Here is an 18497-nt window from a genome sequence, read left to right on the forward strand (position 1 = left end):
GAGGGATGCTGACATCTCTCACCTGTACTGTTCGTTGTCTTTCAGCTTCCCATTGCACGTTGCCCTGGACTGGCCGCACTCCTCTGTCCCCACCGGCACTCGCCAGCTCTCGGGGGAGCTCCTCTGACGGAAGGGGTTGGGGATGAGCACTGCCAGGTAGGAGTCCTCTGTCCCGTAGTAGTGGTCGTACCATGTGCTGGACATGATCTCCTGGGTGGGCCTCAGCACTAGAAGGGAATGTTCAAGGTGACAGTGACAGCCCCAAAGTGACGTTCAGGGGCCCCGCTGCCCTCCAGGGAGCCACTGCAGACTGGGACATGCAGGGACACTTACGTGACTCATTAGTGGTGGCAATGACACCGTAGTACTGGATCTGGCCATTCTCCTCGCTGAACAGGTCGGGTGAAATGATAACCGTGGAACTGGCCTCCACTGGGAAGGTGTCTGCGCGCAGGGGCGGGGGCAGGGCTGGAAGAGGAACCGGCAAGCACAGCCTCGTAGTGTGTCCCTGCTCCCAGACCCCCCCTTTGCTCAGTCTGGGACTGGTTGCAGCAGCACTGCCAGAGCCCTGACCCACCGCACGTCACTGCAGCCACGTGGGCCTCACAAGCACCTCAAAGAGCCCCTGGGTTTAACCAGCAACACCAGGGGTTTTCTCTTGGGGCCTGTGGTAAGGCTGTGGGAAAGAAGGGGACTCACGCTCCACTGCTGTGCTGCAGAGCAGAGTCACAGCCTGGCTCCTCAGTGTGTTCATGCCCACGGTGCTCACAGTGATTTGGTAGGAGGAGTTTGGCTCCAGCCCCTCCAGACTGGCTTCACTTGAAGGGATGCTCATGGTATACTTGGAGGTGGGAGGTCCTTCAGAGAGTCTCTCTGTCACCACCTCATAAGCCTCCACATCTCCAGGAGAGCTCGTCCAGTTCAAGTAAAGGCTCCTTGACTCTGGTAGGCACTGCACATTCTTCACTGGATTTGGCTCTGCAAAGGAGATAGGGCAGGCTCTGGACTCACTGGGTCAGAGAAATCCCAACCTCTGCCCTTGTCAGCATCTGCTCCCGTGGCCAGTGAGACGAGCAGAGCCAGACACCTGCACTGGGGGCCTGCTGTGCCATGGGCCACAGGACAGTGTGAATGGGCAGGGCAGCTCATGTCTTACAGGAGATCTCTGCAAAGTCTGCTCTGCTTTAGGTAGGCAGGAGACAGGAGACCTCTGTGCTGGGACTAGCTTAGGGAGCCAATGGCTATCAGAAGGTCACCTTGCTGGCTTTCCCCATCTCCCTCCACAAGACTTCCCATGCCTCTGTTGACACTCAAGGGTCGATCCAGACTTGAGACAACCCAAGTGTTTCTCCCCCTTCCAGCCTGCCCTGCTGCCTCCCTATGGCAGCGTGTACCCACCCATGGGCACTGCCAAGGGCTTGGTGCTGCTCCAGTACGGCCCAGCCACGCAGCTCAAGGACACGGAGTAGTTCCTGCCCGGGATCAGCCCCTGGAGGAGGTGCTGGACTTGTCCTCTGCCCAGGGAGTGCTGCCAGGGCAGCGAGCTGTTCCGGGGGTCCCGCAGCCACAGCTGGCAGTCATCCTGCTGTCCAGAGACACTGCCCCAGGAGATCAGCATTGTGTTGTTCCCTTCAGCCACCGCCGAGAGATTTTGGGGAACTGAGGGAGCTACAACAAAAACCACACCAGGAAGAGTTACTGGCATGCATTCTATTCTACAGCGACACAAGCAGGAGATGGGTGACACACAAGGAGACTCCACATGCTCAGTGATAACATTCCCGCAGCGGCTGTTTGCCAGAAATGACCTTTAAGTGGCAGCTGAAGGACATACAGAGTGAGGAGCATGGAGGAGATGGATTCTTCTTCCTGCTAATTAGCAAGTTTCACTAGAGACCTGCCCGAAGGGCTCTGCACATGACTCCCCGCACCCTGCCAGGGGATGGCTGAGCGTGGGAGCAGGGACCGCTGGATTCCCCAAGCAAAGTGCAGGGGCTGTGGGGACAAGCACATGAAAAGGCTTATTGTGCTTATCTGCATTTCCACATTCCTTAAAAAGAAAAAAAAAACCCCATCCTCCCCTTATACCCCATGCCAGCAATTCTCGGAGTGCCTGGAAGAAAGGCAGCAGGAATGGTGGGGTGATGCCTCATGGTCCCCCAGGCTGTGGGTGTCATCTACCAGAGCAGCACTACTGCCATGGGACCCTGTGCTCTTGTTCAGTCACCCGTGCCTGGAGGAGCCAGACTGTGCAAGCAGGGCGCCATGGGCTGGAGGCTGCCTCCTGAAACAGCACTCGTGGCTGCCAGGCCCTCCCACAGGCAGCAGCACTGCCCTGCCTGGCTCTGCCGTCCACCAGGGCTTGCCCAGCCCAAGATCCCATTGCTACACTGGTACATCCCACCTCATCTCATATCTCATCTCATCTCATCTCATCTCATCTCATCTCACCCCATCCCTGGAAATATTCAAGGTCAGGTTTGACAGGGCTCTGAGCAACCGGATCTAGTTGAAGATGTCCCTGCTAGTAGCAGGGGGGTTGGACTAAATGGCCTTTAAAAGGTCCTTTCCAACCCAAACCATTCTCTGATCCTACAGCTTCCAGGCAGCAGTCCTGGCTGAGTCTCTGCCCCTTCCCACCACAGGTGCTGAGCCCATCCAGGTGGGAAGGCTGAGCCTCATGGAAGATGCAGAATGTCTGGCTCTGACACTTACTTGTCCAGTCACTGATGTTCCCTGCGGAGGCTGCATAGGGCCCTGCCATGGACACCACTTCCAGCAGGTATTTGTGTCCTGGAGCCAGGCCAGAAAAGGTGAATTTGCTGGTGCCTTTCCCAACAGAGACATTGGCTGCCACAATACCTGACCCCGAATGATACAGGAGGAGCCTGTAACTGTCTTGTCCTTGGGGTTCGGCTCGCCAGGACGCGCTCAGTCTGTTGGGATACCCCTGGTTCGTCATGTACACATTACGGGGTGCCAAGGGGTCTGGAGAGATAGGATGGGAGACATGTCAGCAATGGGCCCAGGGACATTGCCTGGGTCTCTTGGCAGTGCCATCAGAAGGGAGGCACCACATTGGACAGGGCACTTAGCCTCGACTGTGTGGCAGCACCCAACAGCCCAGAGGAAGCTCAAAGCTTTTGCAAACTTCTCTGTGCTTGTCTAAGCAGGGACAGCCCTGTCCCAGATGGAGCCAGACACCTGGGGAGGGGTGAGGAGGGAACATGCAGCCAGCCAGAGGACAGGGGAAGGTGAATGCCCTGTCTGCTGCTCCCTCCTCCATGGCTCTCCCCTGATGCATGGCTCTGGAGCTCCAGCTTCCCTCACCCAGGCTGGTGGAGCTGATGATGGGAGTGGGCAGAGCCCTGCTCAGTGCCATGGCACTGACATGCCCCAGGCAGGGCTTGGGGTCTGCTATGAAGGTCAGTGGGGCAATGCTCTTGGCCATGAGCTTTTGTGACTGCCCAGAAAGGCACACATCCCCTCAGAAAAGGTACTCACATGTCCAGTTGCTGACATTCCCTGCAGGTGCCCTGAAAGACCCAGCCACAGATGCCACCTCCAGCACGTATTTGCTTCCTGGGGCCAATCCCGTGAAGGTGAAGTTGTGGGTGTCTCTCCCAAGCGAGGCTGTAGCTGCCACAGTGCCCAGTTGTGCGTGGTACAGGGTCAGTGTGTATCCATCTCTGCCCCCAGCTGTGGCTCCCCAGGCCACGCTCAGCCTGTTGGGGTGCCCTGTGCTCAGCAAGCGCACGGAGACCGGGGGCAGCGGGCCTGGGGAACCAGCACACCTCATGTTAGGGACCGGACACCGTGCAGAAGGAAACAAACACCTGATGGGTCACTGTGCAGCAGGACAGGTGCCCCCTGAGGGAGGATCCCCTCTGGCCCATGCCTCCTCATCCTCATTTTTCTCTCTTCCACTCCCATCTCATCTCACCTTTAACGATGCTCACCCCTACTGGTGCCTCAGATGCCAACCCCTGCTCATACAGGTCACCCTCACTCCCACAGCCCAGTGGGAACGCTTTCACCCTGCCGTGTGCACACATGTGCTCCCACACCCTGCTGCCCAGACAGCACCGGCACAGCCTCTGTACTCTGACCAGCCCTAAAATCTTAGCCCATCAAAGACCCATTCTCCTGGGAGGACCGTGGAGTGGCTTATTGTACTCCACTGATTAATTTCATGAACCTTTACAGTAAGGTGGTTTTTACAGTTCTACTTAGTGAGTCTCCTGTACACAGGTACAGTACAGGTGCCCTGTACACCTCTGTGCTCCTGTACACAGGGAGATGGGTCAGCACGGGCAGGGAATGTCCCAGCACAGGCACATCTGGGCAGCCTTGTTTCATCAGCACATCCTTGTGCAAGCCTACAGCTGAACATCCCAGTGCCATGAGGGCCCCTGCACTAACTGCTGTGTGTCACACCTGTGCATGGCTGTGTGCACATCTCCAAAGCCACCAGCTCCCCTCTGAATCTCCCAACTCTCTTCAGGATAGCCCAGTGGTGTGATATCTCCCACCCCTCTGCAGGGGCCAGTGCTCCAGGTACTCACATGTCCAGCCACTGATTTTGGGTGCTGCTGTCTGGTACTGTCCAGCTGTGGCAGTGGCTTCCAGGGAGTACTCATATCCTGGGGCCAGTCCCGTGAAGGTGAAGTTGTGGGTGTCTCTCCCAAGCGAGGCTGTAGCTGCCACAGTGCCCAGTTGTGCGTGGTACAGGGTCAGTGTGTATCCATCTCTGCCCCCGGCTGTGGCTCCCCAGGCCACGCTCAGCTGGTCAGGATGCCCCGTGCTGAGCCAGCGCAGGGCAGCTGGGGGCAGCGGGCCTGGGGAGGAAACACAGGTCACTGCCAGGAGCCACATCTGGCCTGAGCTCAAGCAGATGCCCCATGTCTGTGCCAAGCCCGTGCTGCAGGAGATGGGTCAGCTCCACCAGGTCCCAAGGGCTGGCTGTGACTCTGTGGCAGCTGCTTCCTCCCTGGCTGCTGTCTGAGACTGTGGATCACTGTGGATGGCTGCCAGGGGCGGGGTGTGGCACAGGATCAGGCACAGACTCCTCATGCTGCGTCCAGCAGGGAGTAAGCACTGGGTGCTTGCACAGGTGGGAGAGGAAAGCAGGAAGGCTGCACCAGTGTGGTCTCTGTCTAAACTGGGGAGATCTGGTAAAGAACACCTGGCTGTAAGGAGAGCATCACACTCACGTGTGCAGTGGGTGAGGTTGGGGGTGCTGGCGTGGAAGGGCCCAGTTGTGGCCCTCACTGCCACGCTGTAGCGGGTCCCAGGGCTCAGGCTCCTCAGGATGTGACTCCTGGCATTGCCACCCAGCACCGTGTGCCCGACAGGAGCGCCGGAGGCTGCGTCACCAACATTCACTACGAAGCCTTCTGCCCCCCGTCCCACCACTGCCCAGGACACCACCAGCGCTGAGGCTGCGGGGCTGCCCAGGGTGAGGTTGACAGGGGCCAAGGGATCTGGAAAGCAACATGGAGACAGTCAGTTACCCCCCTGCTCAGCACTGAGAGCTGCCTGCTGTGCCCAGGGGTCCTCCAGGCGGTGGGCAGGCTGGACCAGAGATCCTCTGGAGAGAAGCCGGAGCACAAAGAGCCAGGCAGGGCACATGACTTTGAGCGTATCGTCCCTGGGGTCTGCAGCTGGATGTGGCAGGGGAGATACCCAGAGCCTCTGGGGTGGATGGGGGGATTGGCTCTGTGTCAGGGATGGAGTGAGGGCAGTGAGCAGAGAGGTCAGACCATTGCATAGAAGCTGTGGGCACGGCTTGGGATGGGGAAGGTAGCAGAGGGTGCTCTGGAAGGCTCAGGTGGAGGCTCACACCGGAGCACTGTGCCCAACCCAACCAAGCAGACTCACATGTCCATTGGGTGACATTGATGGAAGAGGCTTCTAATGAGCCTTTCACAGCAGTGACCTGCACAGCAAACTTGCTGCCTGCCTCCAGGTGAGTCCAGGTGCAGTTCAGGGCATCTGCACTCAAGGTCTGGACCGGAATCCTGCTCTGGGTGCTGAGGCTATACAGAGTGATGCGGTAGTGGTCCCTCCTGCCCGGGGGCTTGTTCCAGGATGTGTAAAGCTCTGAGGAGCTGCCTGGGTTGGTAAGACTCAGGTTTGTTGGTGCAGCAGGAACTGTGAGGAAAAACAGACACACGAGTCAGAGAGGAAAAAATCCACTTCTGAACATGCAGCCATCTTGGTACGAGGAGGCTGTGAGAGGCACGATGTGACTACAGGCCAGCTTCACCAGGAACCAGGCCAGGGTGCCCTCCTCCTCCCCTCCTCTCATTTCCTCTCCCAGGTGCCAACACTGATCCCACTACCCGTGGGTGTCACAGATGCTGACCTGTGCAGCTGGTGATGTTCTTGGGGAGGGAGCGGTAGGGTCCAGCCACTGCCCAGATCCCAACAAGGTAGCATGTTCCTGGTTCCAGCTGTGGCACAGTGACATTGGTGCTGTCCTTCCCTGCTTCCAGGGTCCTTGGTGCTGCAGAAGAGCCCTCCTCAAGCACGCTGAGCAGGTATCCATCCCTGTGCCCAGGAGCAGGCTCCCAATGCACAGCCAGAGCCCAGGCTGTGCTGACAGGACTGGCAGACAGGGAACGAGGAGGCAGTGGGACTGCGGGAGAGAAACAGTGTCACTGGGGACAAACCTGGGGTGCTCAGGACAGACTTTAGTTTGGGAGTGAAGCTGGGAGCTGGAGGACTGTGGGAGCATCCAGACAATGTGTAAAGGCTGGTGGGAGCAGGGGAGCTGTGTTTCTACCAGTGTAGCCGATGGCAGTCTGAGAGGAGATGCGGTGAGGCCCAGCCTGGGAAATGATCTCCACGCGGTACCGGGACCCTGGCACCAGCCCCTCCAGGTCGAGCTGGGTGACTCCACGGGGGACAGACACATTCCTGATGATGGACAGGGACTCAGCCACTGAGAGCTGTACCAAGTGATCTCTGCCACCTCCGGATTCCACCCAGCTCACGTGCAGCTCCTGGGGTTTCCGGCCAGGCTGCACACTCACGTTAGCCAGGGACAGTGGATCTGGAGGAAAGCAGAGCATGGAGACCCATGAGGTGGTAGAGGAGCCACCTGGAGAAGCCAGGGTACAGCCTGCACCTCTGACCAGGGCTGAAGGAGAAGTGGTGGCACCTGACCACCAGATCTCCTGTTCTCCTGAGGGACATGCAATCTGCCTGTGCATGTCCCCAGGGTGCTGCTGGCAGGCAGGTGCTGAGACCACTCAGCTCCCTGTGGGCTGCCCTGCTCCATGGACAGGAAGCAGACAGCCTATACAGGTCTCTGTGCTTCCTCTCTCACATCCCCCTCCCACTAATCCCTGGCTGGCCTTGAGATCACCAGTGGTCTAGGCAGAAGGTTCAGCTTGACTGGAGAAAACCTAAGCTGGGGAAAAGGGTCTTTTGGGGCCCAGCAGCTAGCACACAGTACCTAACCTATGACATGTGCTCTGTCTTCCAGGACAGGGAGCATGCAGGTCTCACCAGAGCCCTCCCTCCACCCAGACAAGTTTGTGTCACTGCAAGTCTTGCAGGCAGTGCCAGGATGTCCCATCCCCACAAGAGACTGCGAATACTTCTGACTCACATGTCCACTCAGTGGCAAAGTGTGACGAGGATCTGTATGGGCCAGCGAGGACAGTCACCTTCAGGAAGTACTGAGTGCCAGGGGACAGCCCCAAGAATGTGAAGTTGTGGGTGTTTGGCCCCACTGAGGTGTTCCTCTGTGCTGCATGGCTCTTGCTGTAGAGCTGGAGGTGGAACTGGTCCACATCGCCAGCAGCCTTGTCCCAGAAGGCCGAGAGCCCCATTGGGCGCCGGGTGTTGGTCAGGGTCACGCCGGCCGGAGCCAGGGGGTCTGAGAGAGAAGAGACACCTGGGCAGTGAGAGGTGGCTGTGGTGTGGGGGCTGCACACCCTTGTCCTGGGCACCCTCCACTGCCTGTGCCTGCTGGGGTTGGGTCAGGAGTCAGCCCTGGCACACCAAATCCAGAGCAGCAGACATGGGAGTGGGTCCCCACCTTCCCCTGGGTGATGCTTGAAAATGTTTTCTGTTTGGTGATGGGTCCCTCCTGCACTGCAGGTCCTTCTACTTCCAACATGGCTGAATGTGGCTCCAGTTGACCTCCCATTCTGTCTATGCACCCCTGTCCCTGGTTCCCCACCTCCCCACACCACCTGTGAGCATTCTGCTCTGGTGGGCAGGTGGTGGCTGTGACCTGCAGTAGGGTGAGGTAGGACTGTCACACTCACACGTCCAGTCGGTGGCCGATCGCACCGGGGATCTGTAGGGTCCAGCCACAGCAGCCATCTCCAGTGTGTACTGTCGCCCAGGGACCAGGTTTTCCAAGGTGACATTCGTCCAGTCCTTCCCCACAGTCACATTCCTGACCTGCACCTGGGACTTGGTTTCCCAGAGGGTCCCTGTGTAGCCAGTGCTGCCAGAGGAAGCTGCTCTCCAGGAGGCTTGCAGAGAGGTGCTGTGGCCCCCATTGCTGAGGGTCAGCTGCTCTAGGGGCAAAGGGTCTAGAAAAGGAAAGGTCTAGAATCACCTGGCAGAAGTGCAACTCCAGATGTGCTGGGGCAGGAGCTCCTTCCCTGGGAGAACCTGCATGCAGGTGCTTTGACCACTGTCACCCCTGCTGACACCCACCCACCAGTCTGGCAGGGACTGGGCCAGCACACTTCAAACTGGCACAGAGGAAAAATTGTTCTGGTGCTGGGGCAGGTGGTGGGTGGTGGAGGGGGTGGCTCAAGGCAGTGGCAGCCTGAGTAGTGCCACGGGAGAGTGGCTGACGGGAAGGAGGAGAAAGGCACTGGGCTCAGCTGCCCCTTGTGCCTGGTGATTGGCAAACAGAGCAGGGACAGACACATCCAGCAGCACCTCTGCCTCCTCCTGAGCCTTTTGCCCAGTTATTGGATGAAGCTGTAGAACACGTGTGCTGTTCAGTGCCCTGAGGTGTGACATCAGGGGGAAGGGAACCCAGTGGGGATCCAGTGGGAACCCAGGGCTGTGGCACTCACATGTCCAGTTGGAGATGCACCGGGGTGAGGATGTGTAGGGACCAGCCACAGTGCTGACCTCAAAGGTGTAGAGGGTCCCAGGGTGGAGGCCCTCGTAGGTGAAGCTCGTGACACCCCTGAGCAAGGAGCTGTTCTTCACGGGGTGCTCTGCGAGGCTAAGGGCCAGCAGATAGCCCTCCCCCATCGCCTCCTCCCAGCTGGCCAGCAAGCTGTGGGGGCTACCCTGGCTGGACAGGCTCACGCCAGATGGTGCTTGTGGTTCTGCAAGGGACAAGGACAGCACAACACAGGACAGTGCATCAGGCAGGAAGATTGCTTTCACGAGGTATTTTCTGCTTTTCTAGGTGACCCTAGAGCAGAGGGGTTGGACTAGATGATCTCCAGAGGTCCCTTCCAACCCTAACAGTTCTGTGATTCTGTGACACTGCAGTTGTCTCCATCCCACACAGGGGCAGCCAGGGCTGCAGAGAGAGCCCTTAGTGCCCCCAGCACCATGGGCTGGGTGGGTGCCTCCCCACACTGTGTACAGCTTCCATCGTCCCTTCCCAGAGTGGCAGCTCTGGGACAGCACCAACTGTGGCTCCACAAGTCACCCAGGAGAGACTGGGCATGGGGAGATGCTGATCTGAGGGGGCTGATGGTGCTTCCCTGCCCACCCACCCAGCTGTGGTGAGGGGAAGGGGAGAAGCTGCCTGGAACCTGCCAAACACCGAGTCCAGAAGGCACGAAGCAGGATCTGCTCTTGATTTGTGCCTGACACTGGCACAAACCCTCCCAGGACCTCTGAGCCCACCCTCACCAGGAACTGTGGGGAGGCAGAGTTTGCTGCTCTGATCCACAACCTGCTCTTGAGACCAGGTGTCACATGTGCCCTGTCCTTGCACCTGCCTCCCCCCCAGCCCCCTGCAGGCAGCAGCCCCTTCATCGGGCAGCAGGAACAGCCTCAAGGGCCACACATGGGCTTATGCTCACCTGTCCAGGCTGCTGTGCTGTGCGCTGATGCCCTGTACGGCCCTGCCACTGCCACCACCTGGACAGAGTACTGCTGGCCAGGGCTCAGCCCATGGAAGGTGACATGATCGTTGTCCCCACCAACAGAGATGTTCCTTGTTGGAATGCTGTCCTCTCCCTCTCGCAGCGTCACCAGGTAGAAGTCCCTCTGTCCCCCTGGGATACTCCAGCGAGCCTGCAAGGAGTTCTGCTCCTCTGCACTGCTCAGGGTCACGTTGCCAGGGCTCAGGGGGTCTGGAAGGGAATAGGATTGTGTGAGTCAGGATTATGGGGTACCCTGTATCCCATATTCTCCTGGGCCTCATTCCCAGCAGGGTTACATCCAGCCTCAGACATCCTTTTGGAGCGTGCCATCTCCACTCCCCAGCACAAGCATTCCTGGACTAACAAGAGTCCAGACAAAGCTGGCAGCCTTGCTGAGAAATTCCTGAGAGTCTCCCTCCACTCCACTCACATCCCACCATGAGCTTGCTGATATTCCCAGGAACTGGCCTGGACCAAACTCCTGGCCAGACGCCCCTGGCTTGTGTGTCTGGCACGGGGGAATTCTGTTCAGTGGAGCAGGTCAGAGCCGCAGACAGCAACAGCAGGAATCAGCCTCACTCCAGAGCAGAAACAAACCAGCTGGAGCTCTGGAGGCCTTCCAAAATCCCATCTGCACAGTCAGCAGGGAGCAGGCTCCAGCTTCCTGGGCTGGCAGGTGGAGCAGGAAGGAGTTGGAGACTTGACACCTGGTGGCACCAGGTCCTCCCAGCGTGCACCTGACCAGTGTCTGGCCAGTGCCAGGACGAGTCACTGGCCACAGCAGCTCTGAGTCTGCAGCTTGGCACCACCATCATTTGAGGGCCAACGCTACCTTGGTGTTCAGTGTGAACCTGCTCTGCCCTCTCTATTTCCCTCCTGTTTTCTCTGGAAACATCTGGGAGAGCAAGTTCAGGACTGGAACTTTTTACTGTGCTGTGGACATGGTGTCACCAGCAAAGTCCCCCTCTTCCAGGGTCCTCATCAGTCTGAGGCCGGAGCAGAGAGTGGGCTGGGAGAATGGTGCAATAGTCTCCACACTGTTTTGACCTGCCAGAGGCTCATGGATTCCTTGGCTGTATTTGCACAGCACCCATCATGTTGGGAACATCCACCAGGATGAGTTTATCAGGTGCTACCACAACATGTCCTTGACAGCAATCAAAGAGCACCAAAAATCCATTTCATAGAATCATAGAATTGTGGAATAGTTTGGATTGGAAAGCTCATTCATTCCACCCCCTGCCATGGGCAGGGACACCTTCCACTAGCCCAGGTTGCTCCAAGCCCCGGCCAACCCAGGCTTGGACACTGCCAGGGATGGGGCAGCCACAGCTGCTCTGGGCACCCTGTGCCAGGGCTTCATCACCCTCACAGGAAAGAATTTCTTCCTAAAATCTAATCTAAATCTCTCACATTTTAGTTTAAAACCCTTCACCTCTTGTCCTATCACTGTCTGCCCATGTGAAAAGTCTTTCTTGCTCTTCTATAAGCCCCTCCAGAGGCCTCCAGTTCAAACCAGCTCAATTGCTGCCCCCCTGCCCCATTTTTTCTGCTGCTCCTGTACAGCCCTGAGGCACATGAGAGCCAAGCCCCAGCAGCACTGAACAGCAGTGTGATCTGCTGCCCTTCCATTCTTCTCCTTGGGGAGAGACCACAGGCTGCTCCCACTTCATCCCAGAGGGAAGCAGGCCAGCACAGGGAATCCACCTGCTGAAGGGATTCACTGGCCCCACTATAGCAGTACCCCAGAGCTGGGTCCTGGAGCAGCTTTTGGCCAGGTCCAAGGAAGATCACCCTGTGCACCCGAGACTCTGGCAGGAGGCCTTTGGATTCAGAAGCTGGACCAGAGGCAGGGAGAAAGCTGGGGTCACCAAGTTCATACTCACATGTCCAGGCAGTGGCATTGGGTCCCACTACGGTGTGGGACCCAGCTGTGGCGCTGAGCCCCAGCCAGTACTGAGTGCCGGGGTGGAGATGCTGGAAGGTGTAGCTGGTGAGGCCCCTCCTGGCTGACAGGGTTGTGCTGACCTTTTGGGTGAGGAGGTTGCGGAGCTCGAGATGAAGCCAGGCAGCCCCTGCAGCACCTGCCCAGGAGGCGACAAGGCTGGTGCTGGAACCCGGGCTGAGCCTCAGCTGGGTGGGGATGGAGGGAGCTGAGGGGAAGAGCAGGACACAGTGAGGTTCAGCACTGGGGCTGGTGGTCCCTGGACCCTCCTCTCTCCCCAGGGGCTCCTGTGCCCACAGTTGCTCTCTATGGCGTGGGGGCTGAAGGTCTGGTAGGGGACTACTGAGGGATGTCCCTCCCGTGCCCCCTCCCATGCAGGTTGGGGGGCCCTTGGAGTCCCTCCATACTGTCATGGTCTTTCAGACTGGAGGGCAGAGGGGTGGTAGACTGGGTAATGCAGCACTCCTGCAGCTCTCAGCAGCCAAGAGATCCAGGATCCCCAGACTGCGTCCCTCCCTTGGGAACACACAAACCCAAGCTGTGGGTGCTGCAAGGCAGGCTCAAGTTTTCCCCTGAAACACTCCAGCTGTTCCCCACCATACACAAGCTCCCCATCCAAATCCTGGAGACCTCCTCTCCTCACCAGCCCAGCATATGTGCTGCATCCTTCCTGCCAAACCCCTTCTACCACCCCTTCCTCCTTGGGCAGGCACAACCCATCCCTCCCTACCTGTCCACTGGTGGATACTGGTGCTGGCCTGGCTGGTCCCAGCCAGCGTGCTGACCTTCAAGGCATACTCGCTACCAGCCAGCAGCCCGTCGAAGAGGAAGGTGGAGGTGCTGGGCAGAAGGGACACATTCCTCACCAGGGTCTGGGAGTCGCTGTGCCACAGGGCCAGGCGGTACCCGTCACGCTGGCCGTGCCCATGTGCCCAGGCTGCTCGCAGCGAGGCAGAGCTCCCGCCGCTGCTCAGGCTCAGGTTGCGGACAGCTGACGGACCTGCATCGGACATGGCACAGGCACTGCTGGCTGCTTGCCTGGGGGTGCCTGACCTGGCAAGCTGCTCACAGGCTGGTGGAACTTGCCTTTGCCCAGTGAGGTGCTGCCAGCCAGCTTCACAGGACCCAATCACAGAATCACAGGACGGTTTGGGTGGGAAGGGAACTTAAAGCTCATCTAGTTCCACCTCCCGCCATGGGCAGGGACACCTTCCATCAGACCAAGCTGCTCCAAGCCCCGGCCAACCTGGCCTTGGACACTTCCAGGGATGGGGCAGCCACAGCTTCTCTGGACAACCTGTGCCAGGGCTTCATCACCTTCACAGGGAAGAATTTCTTCCTAAGATCTGACGTAAACTTCTGCCAGTTTAAAACTCTTCCCTCTTGTCCTGCCACCATCTGCCCACATAAAAAGTCCCTTTCTCTATTTTCAAATCCCCTTTAGTTACTAAAAGGCACTTCAAGGTCACCCTGGAGCCTTCTTTTCTCCAGGCTGAACAACCCCGTCTCTCTCAGCCTGTCTCCAGAGCAGAGAGGCTCCAGCAAGGATCCCCCAAGCACAGCCCCATCACCTCCCTCACTGCTCACCAGCCTCCCATGGGCTGTGTGGGCTGCACCATCCCCTTGTATCAGTCTCAGCAGTTACTATGAACTGAGCAGGGAGGCTTGGTCAGGGCCAACATATAAAGGTGAAGCAATCATCACCTGGAAGCTTACCTGCTGCCAGGTCCTCTGTTCCTGCTAGCCCTGTGGGTCCTGCCACCTGCCTTTCTATGAGAACCAGCTTCTGCTTCTGCCACTGCTGCCTGACACCAGCCCTTGCACTGTCCAATCTCCTCCCTCCAGCTCTACTCTCATTTGCTAGGTTTCCCACCTTCACCTGCACTGATTTACTCAATGATCTTCTGGAGAGGTGCAGGCAAGGGCTGCCATCCCCACCTGAGTTGTAGAGCCACCAGCCCTGTCCCCTTCCCCAACCCTTGGCACAGAGCAAGGCCTGGGGGTGAGCAGTGATTGACAGAGACGTGCCAAAATTGTGGAGCAGATGCTCCTTCCCTGTAGCTATTTCTAGACCTCCAGGCATGACATTTTCCACCCCTCAGCTCTCTGCAAGCCACATCACGGGCTGGTCCATCATTAGCTCCATTATTGTAGGAGAAGATACAGCATGAACCCAGCCCATACAAAGTGCAGAGGCAGGACCCTTCCTCCACAAGGAAGAGGGAATGACCCCTGGGACTCTGGGGACCAAGGAAGGACCCTGATTCTTGTGAAAGTGAGGAAAATCCCAACCTCCCCACAAACTAGTAGGACTCCAAACAGCACAACGATCCAAACAGCACAACACCCTCCAAAGCAGCACAATGATCACTGGTAGGAGCACTGAGATGAGCCCTTACTTGTCTGTGCTGTGATGGTCTGGCTGGTGGTGCTCATGCAGGCCAGCACGGCTGTCACCTTGATCTCGTAGCGTGTGCCAGGGGTCAGCTCATGGAACCAGAAGCTGGTGGCGTTGGGTCCAGCAGACCCATTCTGCAGCAGCGTGCCTGACTCCAGGGAGGAGAGGGCGAGCAAGTACCCCTTGGCACCTCCCTCTGGCTCATCCCAGGACAGAAGGAGGGAGTCTGACCGGTCGTGGTCACTCACACTGACATTCAGGAGGGTGCCTGCAGAGGCAAATCCGAAACCCTCAGCAGGGAGTGGTGGTGCTGGGTGCCAGCCTGTAGGGCCAGCTCCCAGCCACCCACCCTTGCTGGGCCATGGCCCAGTAATGGCCACCACCCCAACCCTGAGGGCTCTGAACAGCCTTTGGCAAACACAAGAATGTTCAGAAACCTTCATGGACTCAGGTCAAAGGAAGCTGTCAAGGGAAGCTGTCAAAGAGATGCTCCTAAGCATGGAGCATCTGCTCCACTGGAGAAAGACCAGAAGGCTTCAGGTCATCATGTGCTTTGTCCAGAGAGTCCTTGTTTAAGGCAGAGAAGTTCCCTGGCTGGGTATAATCCATTGCTCACCACCTGTGCTGGCTTGAGCCCCCCAAAAAGATGTTGAAGGCTCTGGGTCCACCATGGAGAAGCAAGACAGTGGCCAATTGGGGGGCAGGATGGATATGGCAGGGTGGCCATTCTGCTCCCTGCAATAATCTCTGCCTCTGTGTGGTCTCTGACAGAGAAGGGGGCAAAGGCTGCTTTGGAGGGGATCCAGACAATGAGTCGCCTCCGTTCTGCCCACTCAGAAGAGTGGAACACTGCACACATGGAGGAAATGTGGGACCAGACTGGCCCCAGCCCGTGCTGAGGTGTGTCCCTGCCTTGGTTGTGCTGCAGCAGCCAGGTCAGTGCACTGGGGCTGTGGGGCCAGTGCTGTGGCATCCCAATGGAGAGTGTCTGGGGACAGGGAAGTGGCAAACTGGGCTTGGCCTAATTGGTGGGTCAGTGGCAGAAACTGCTATTGAATTCCTGCCCTTAAAGCTGCTCAGGAACCACCTACACAACAGGAGCCAGGCAGAGCCTGTCTGTCAGGGCCAAGCTGGCAGAGTGACCAGGGCAGGGTCCATCTCTGCCTCCCAATGCCTCCAGCAGATTGTTACACACCCCCATCCTCAGCCTTGCTGTCAGTCATGGAATCATTTAGGTTGGAAAAGCCCTTTAAGATTATTGAGTCCAACTGTTCCCCCAGCACTGCCAAGTCCAGCACTAACCCGAGTCCCCAAGTGCCACATCCATGAGCTCTCTGTGGCTCTCAGCCTCTGGAAAATGCCAAGAGAGCTCTAGTGCTAATAAGACATCTGTGTAATAATTAGCACTTAAAATTTATGGTGTACAACACGTTATGACAGGCTTACGTAGGGTCTGGCAGGGAGACAGCATGAACCAAGCACAATGACTACCCCAGAGGTCTGCCCAGGGGCACCCTTTCCACAGCCAGGGAGGAGCAGTGGGGTGAGCCCGGGGCAGGGACACCTTTGGCACTGATCAGGAGCTCTGTGTGTCTTTCCCAGAGCTGAACACTTCCAGAACTACACGCAACTTCTGTTCCATGCAATGCTGTGGTTTGGAGCCTGCTGGTGAGGGCAGAGGGACCAGAGGACATCAGACGGGACACAAATAGGGGCATGTAGTGTCCCTGGGAAAGGCCTTCTCAGTGCCATCCCTGAGAAATTCAAGTGCACGTTTAGGATCAGACTGCTTAGGAAGGGTTGGCTGAATGTAGCTGGGTGCCCATGGATGAGGTGTCTGTATGTGGGCCAGCTGCCTTCGACTACCCTCGCTGTCAGCAGACACCCAGAGCACCAGGCACAGCTGAGCGCCTCCTGAAGGCAACCCACAGGTCTGTGCCCTGCCTGGAGTTCAAGCAGGGATGGTTTGTTACTGCAGGCTCTTTCTTATCTCCTGAAGGTATGAGTTCTCAACCTAGGTTTCTCTGCTTCTCTTGAGTTTCCAGCAGCTTCACTGCCTGCCTCCGTCACCTTCCTCACATCTGCAGCACAAATGTACCTGAACTGGGCCAGAGGCCCGTGACCCCAGCACTGCTCTCATGTTCCCACTAACCCCATCGCAGACAGCCACATCCAGGTACACCCCATGCCCTGACAGGTGCCTGTGGATCATCCAGGTGATTTCTCACTGGCATAGGCTGATGCCATGTGGGCACTGTGCTGACTCCAGGCCCACAGCAGCCGTGGGGCTGCCTTATAGATTCTGATTCTACCCAGGCAACCCCAAGGCTCTGAGCAGGGCACCTATGGCTGTGCTGCTGCTGAGTCTACCTGGTGTTCTGTGGAAGCAGGGAGCTTTGGAGCCTTGTCCATCTCTCACAGTGCCCCCATACAGATGGGACTGACTCTCCCCCTTCCCTGGGCATGATCTGTAGCTCGTAGTTAAGCCTAAAGCAGAGTATTTACAAAGCTACTCAACTCCAAGAGTCGTGGTCCAGCACATCTGCTCATCTCACCACTCCAGGTACCGAGACCATCCCACCCCTCTCAGCCTGGGAACCTTGTTCCTGTGTCTTACCTCTTTCACCACGCGCATCCAGCCCTGCCTGTGCTGTGTGGTTGCATCCATCACCCTGGGGGATTGAAGGTGTCAAGTGAGAGAGGGGCAGGATGGGGTGGGGGGGCTGAGCTGAGACCAACACCTGGGAGAAGCGCCCTGTGCCAGGCCAAGGGTCAGGCTGGCCAGGCATGGGTCCCACCCTGACATGGCATCTGTGGGCTGTGACCCCTTTTCCTAGGAGAGCCTGGGTCACTTCTCACACCTCCCTTAGCCATGGCAGGGAGACAGACTTGGCAGATGCAGCTTGTGGGCTGCCCTGGCATTTTGCACGGGTCCTGGGGCTGCAGACCAACACGGGGCCATGCCCACAGGGGAAGAGGCCACCAAACCAGCCAGAGCACAGGAGAAGATCTGGAGATGGAGGGAGGGAGCAAGCTCTGGACAGGGCCTGGCAATCTCATTCCCTCTACACCTCCTTCCCCACCACGGGGAGAGCATGGACGGACCACAGACTCCAGTTCAGCTGCCACCCCCCACGGGCAGAACAGAGCCCCCGGAGCCCCCAGCACCTTGCCCAGCAGCGGGGACACCCGTTCTCTCACAGCCTGCTCCCAGCAGGGTGTGCCCGGCTTTGGACTGGCGTCAGTTCCCCCCACGTTAAAGGAAATGTCTCCTGCCCACTCCCTGTCCTGCAACAAGCCACAGCAGAATTATCGTGTTCCTGGCGTTCTTTCCCCTCGGCTCTGCGGGCGGACTCGTTCCGACTCCCCACCGATCGCGGGGCTTTTGGGAGAGGAGAGCGAAGCGGATGGGGACCCTTGGGAACAGCAGCCGGGCCACTGCCGGGCGAGGAGCGGCGCAGCCACGGCAGCAGGGACACGCTGCGGTCCCGGGAGCTGGGGCGAGGGGCAGCGGGGGCAGCGCCTCTCGGAATAGAGAACGGCGCTGATGGGGCGCAGCTGCACGGCCAGAGAGAGGCACCCGCAGTCCCGCGTCCTTCCCCGGCGGGGCAGCCCCTCGCGGCAGCGAGCTGCGGCCAAGAGCTGCGGAGCCAAAGCGGGGGCTGGGGAGTCAGGCGCTTACCTCTGCCAGGGTCCTTGGGAGCCACGGCACCCACAGCACCAGCAGCGGCAGCAGCAGTGACCTCATGGGGGACCTGGTGGCTGCAGATCAGAGGGATGACAAGTTGGGGAGGGAGTGGGGGGGAAGGCAATTTCTTAGCAGTGGCTGTCCCCAGCCAGCCCCTTCTCCCACGGCAGCCAGGAGTCGCGTCCCCACATGCTTTCCGAGCGCAGGTGGCAAGATAACATCAGTGGGGACCGGCCAGCGCTTGGCACCTCGGCCGGGCCCTCTGTCCCTGGGCAGGGGCAGAGCTCGCCTCCGGCCCGGGAGAAGCCCAGCGGGGGCGGCTGCCTCTGGCCGGGCGCATTTGCTGTTGTCCCCGCGGGTCCGTGTCCTCTGAGGTGA

At 58.5% G+C, this 18497-nt stretch overlaps 1 protein-coding gene across 1 annotated transcript in view; it reads right to left on the reverse strand.

Annotated features, from left to right (window-relative positions):
• LOC138098996 (receptor-type tyrosine-protein phosphatase V-like) overlaps positions 1-18179 on the reverse strand; it is a 35792-nt gene extending 17613 nt beyond the window's left edge. The window contains exons 1-20 of the mRNA XM_068995971.1: positions 18114-18179; positions 17049-17103; positions 14433-14699; positions 12764-13033; positions 11975-12241; positions 10026-10298; positions 9054-9314; positions 8283-8555; positions 7619-7888; positions 6788-7057; positions 6368-6640; positions 5881-6153; positions 5214-5483; positions 4566-4838; positions 3505-3777; positions 2716-2988; positions 1399-1668; positions 700-978; positions 334-468; positions 23-227 (exon numbers count right to left, since the gene is read on the reverse strand). Of these exons, the coding sequence (XP_068852072.1) occupies positions 23-227; positions 334-468; positions 700-978; positions 1399-1668; positions 2716-2988; positions 3505-3777; positions 4566-4838; positions 5214-5483; positions 5881-6153; positions 6368-6640; positions 6788-7057; positions 7619-7888; positions 8283-8555; positions 9054-9314; positions 10026-10298; positions 11975-12241; positions 12764-13033; positions 14433-14699; positions 17049-17103; positions 18114-18179 (4796 nt within the window). The remainder of the gene's footprint in view (positions 1-22; positions 228-333; positions 469-699; positions 979-1398; positions 1669-2715; positions 2989-3504; positions 3778-4565; positions 4839-5213; positions 5484-5880; positions 6154-6367; positions 6641-6787; positions 7058-7618; positions 7889-8282; positions 8556-9053; positions 9315-10025; positions 10299-11974; positions 12242-12763; positions 13034-14432; positions 14700-17048; positions 17104-18113) is intronic.
• Between the last annotated feature and the right edge of the window lie 318 nt (positions 18180-18497).

This window comes from Aphelocoma coerulescens, chromosome 26 (genome assembly GCF_041296385.1).
Source record: "Aphelocoma coerulescens isolate FSJ_1873_10779 chromosome 26, UR_Acoe_1.0, whole genome shotgun sequence".
Lineage (NCBI taxonomy): Eukaryota > Metazoa > Chordata > Aves > Passeriformes > Corvidae > Aphelocoma > Aphelocoma coerulescens.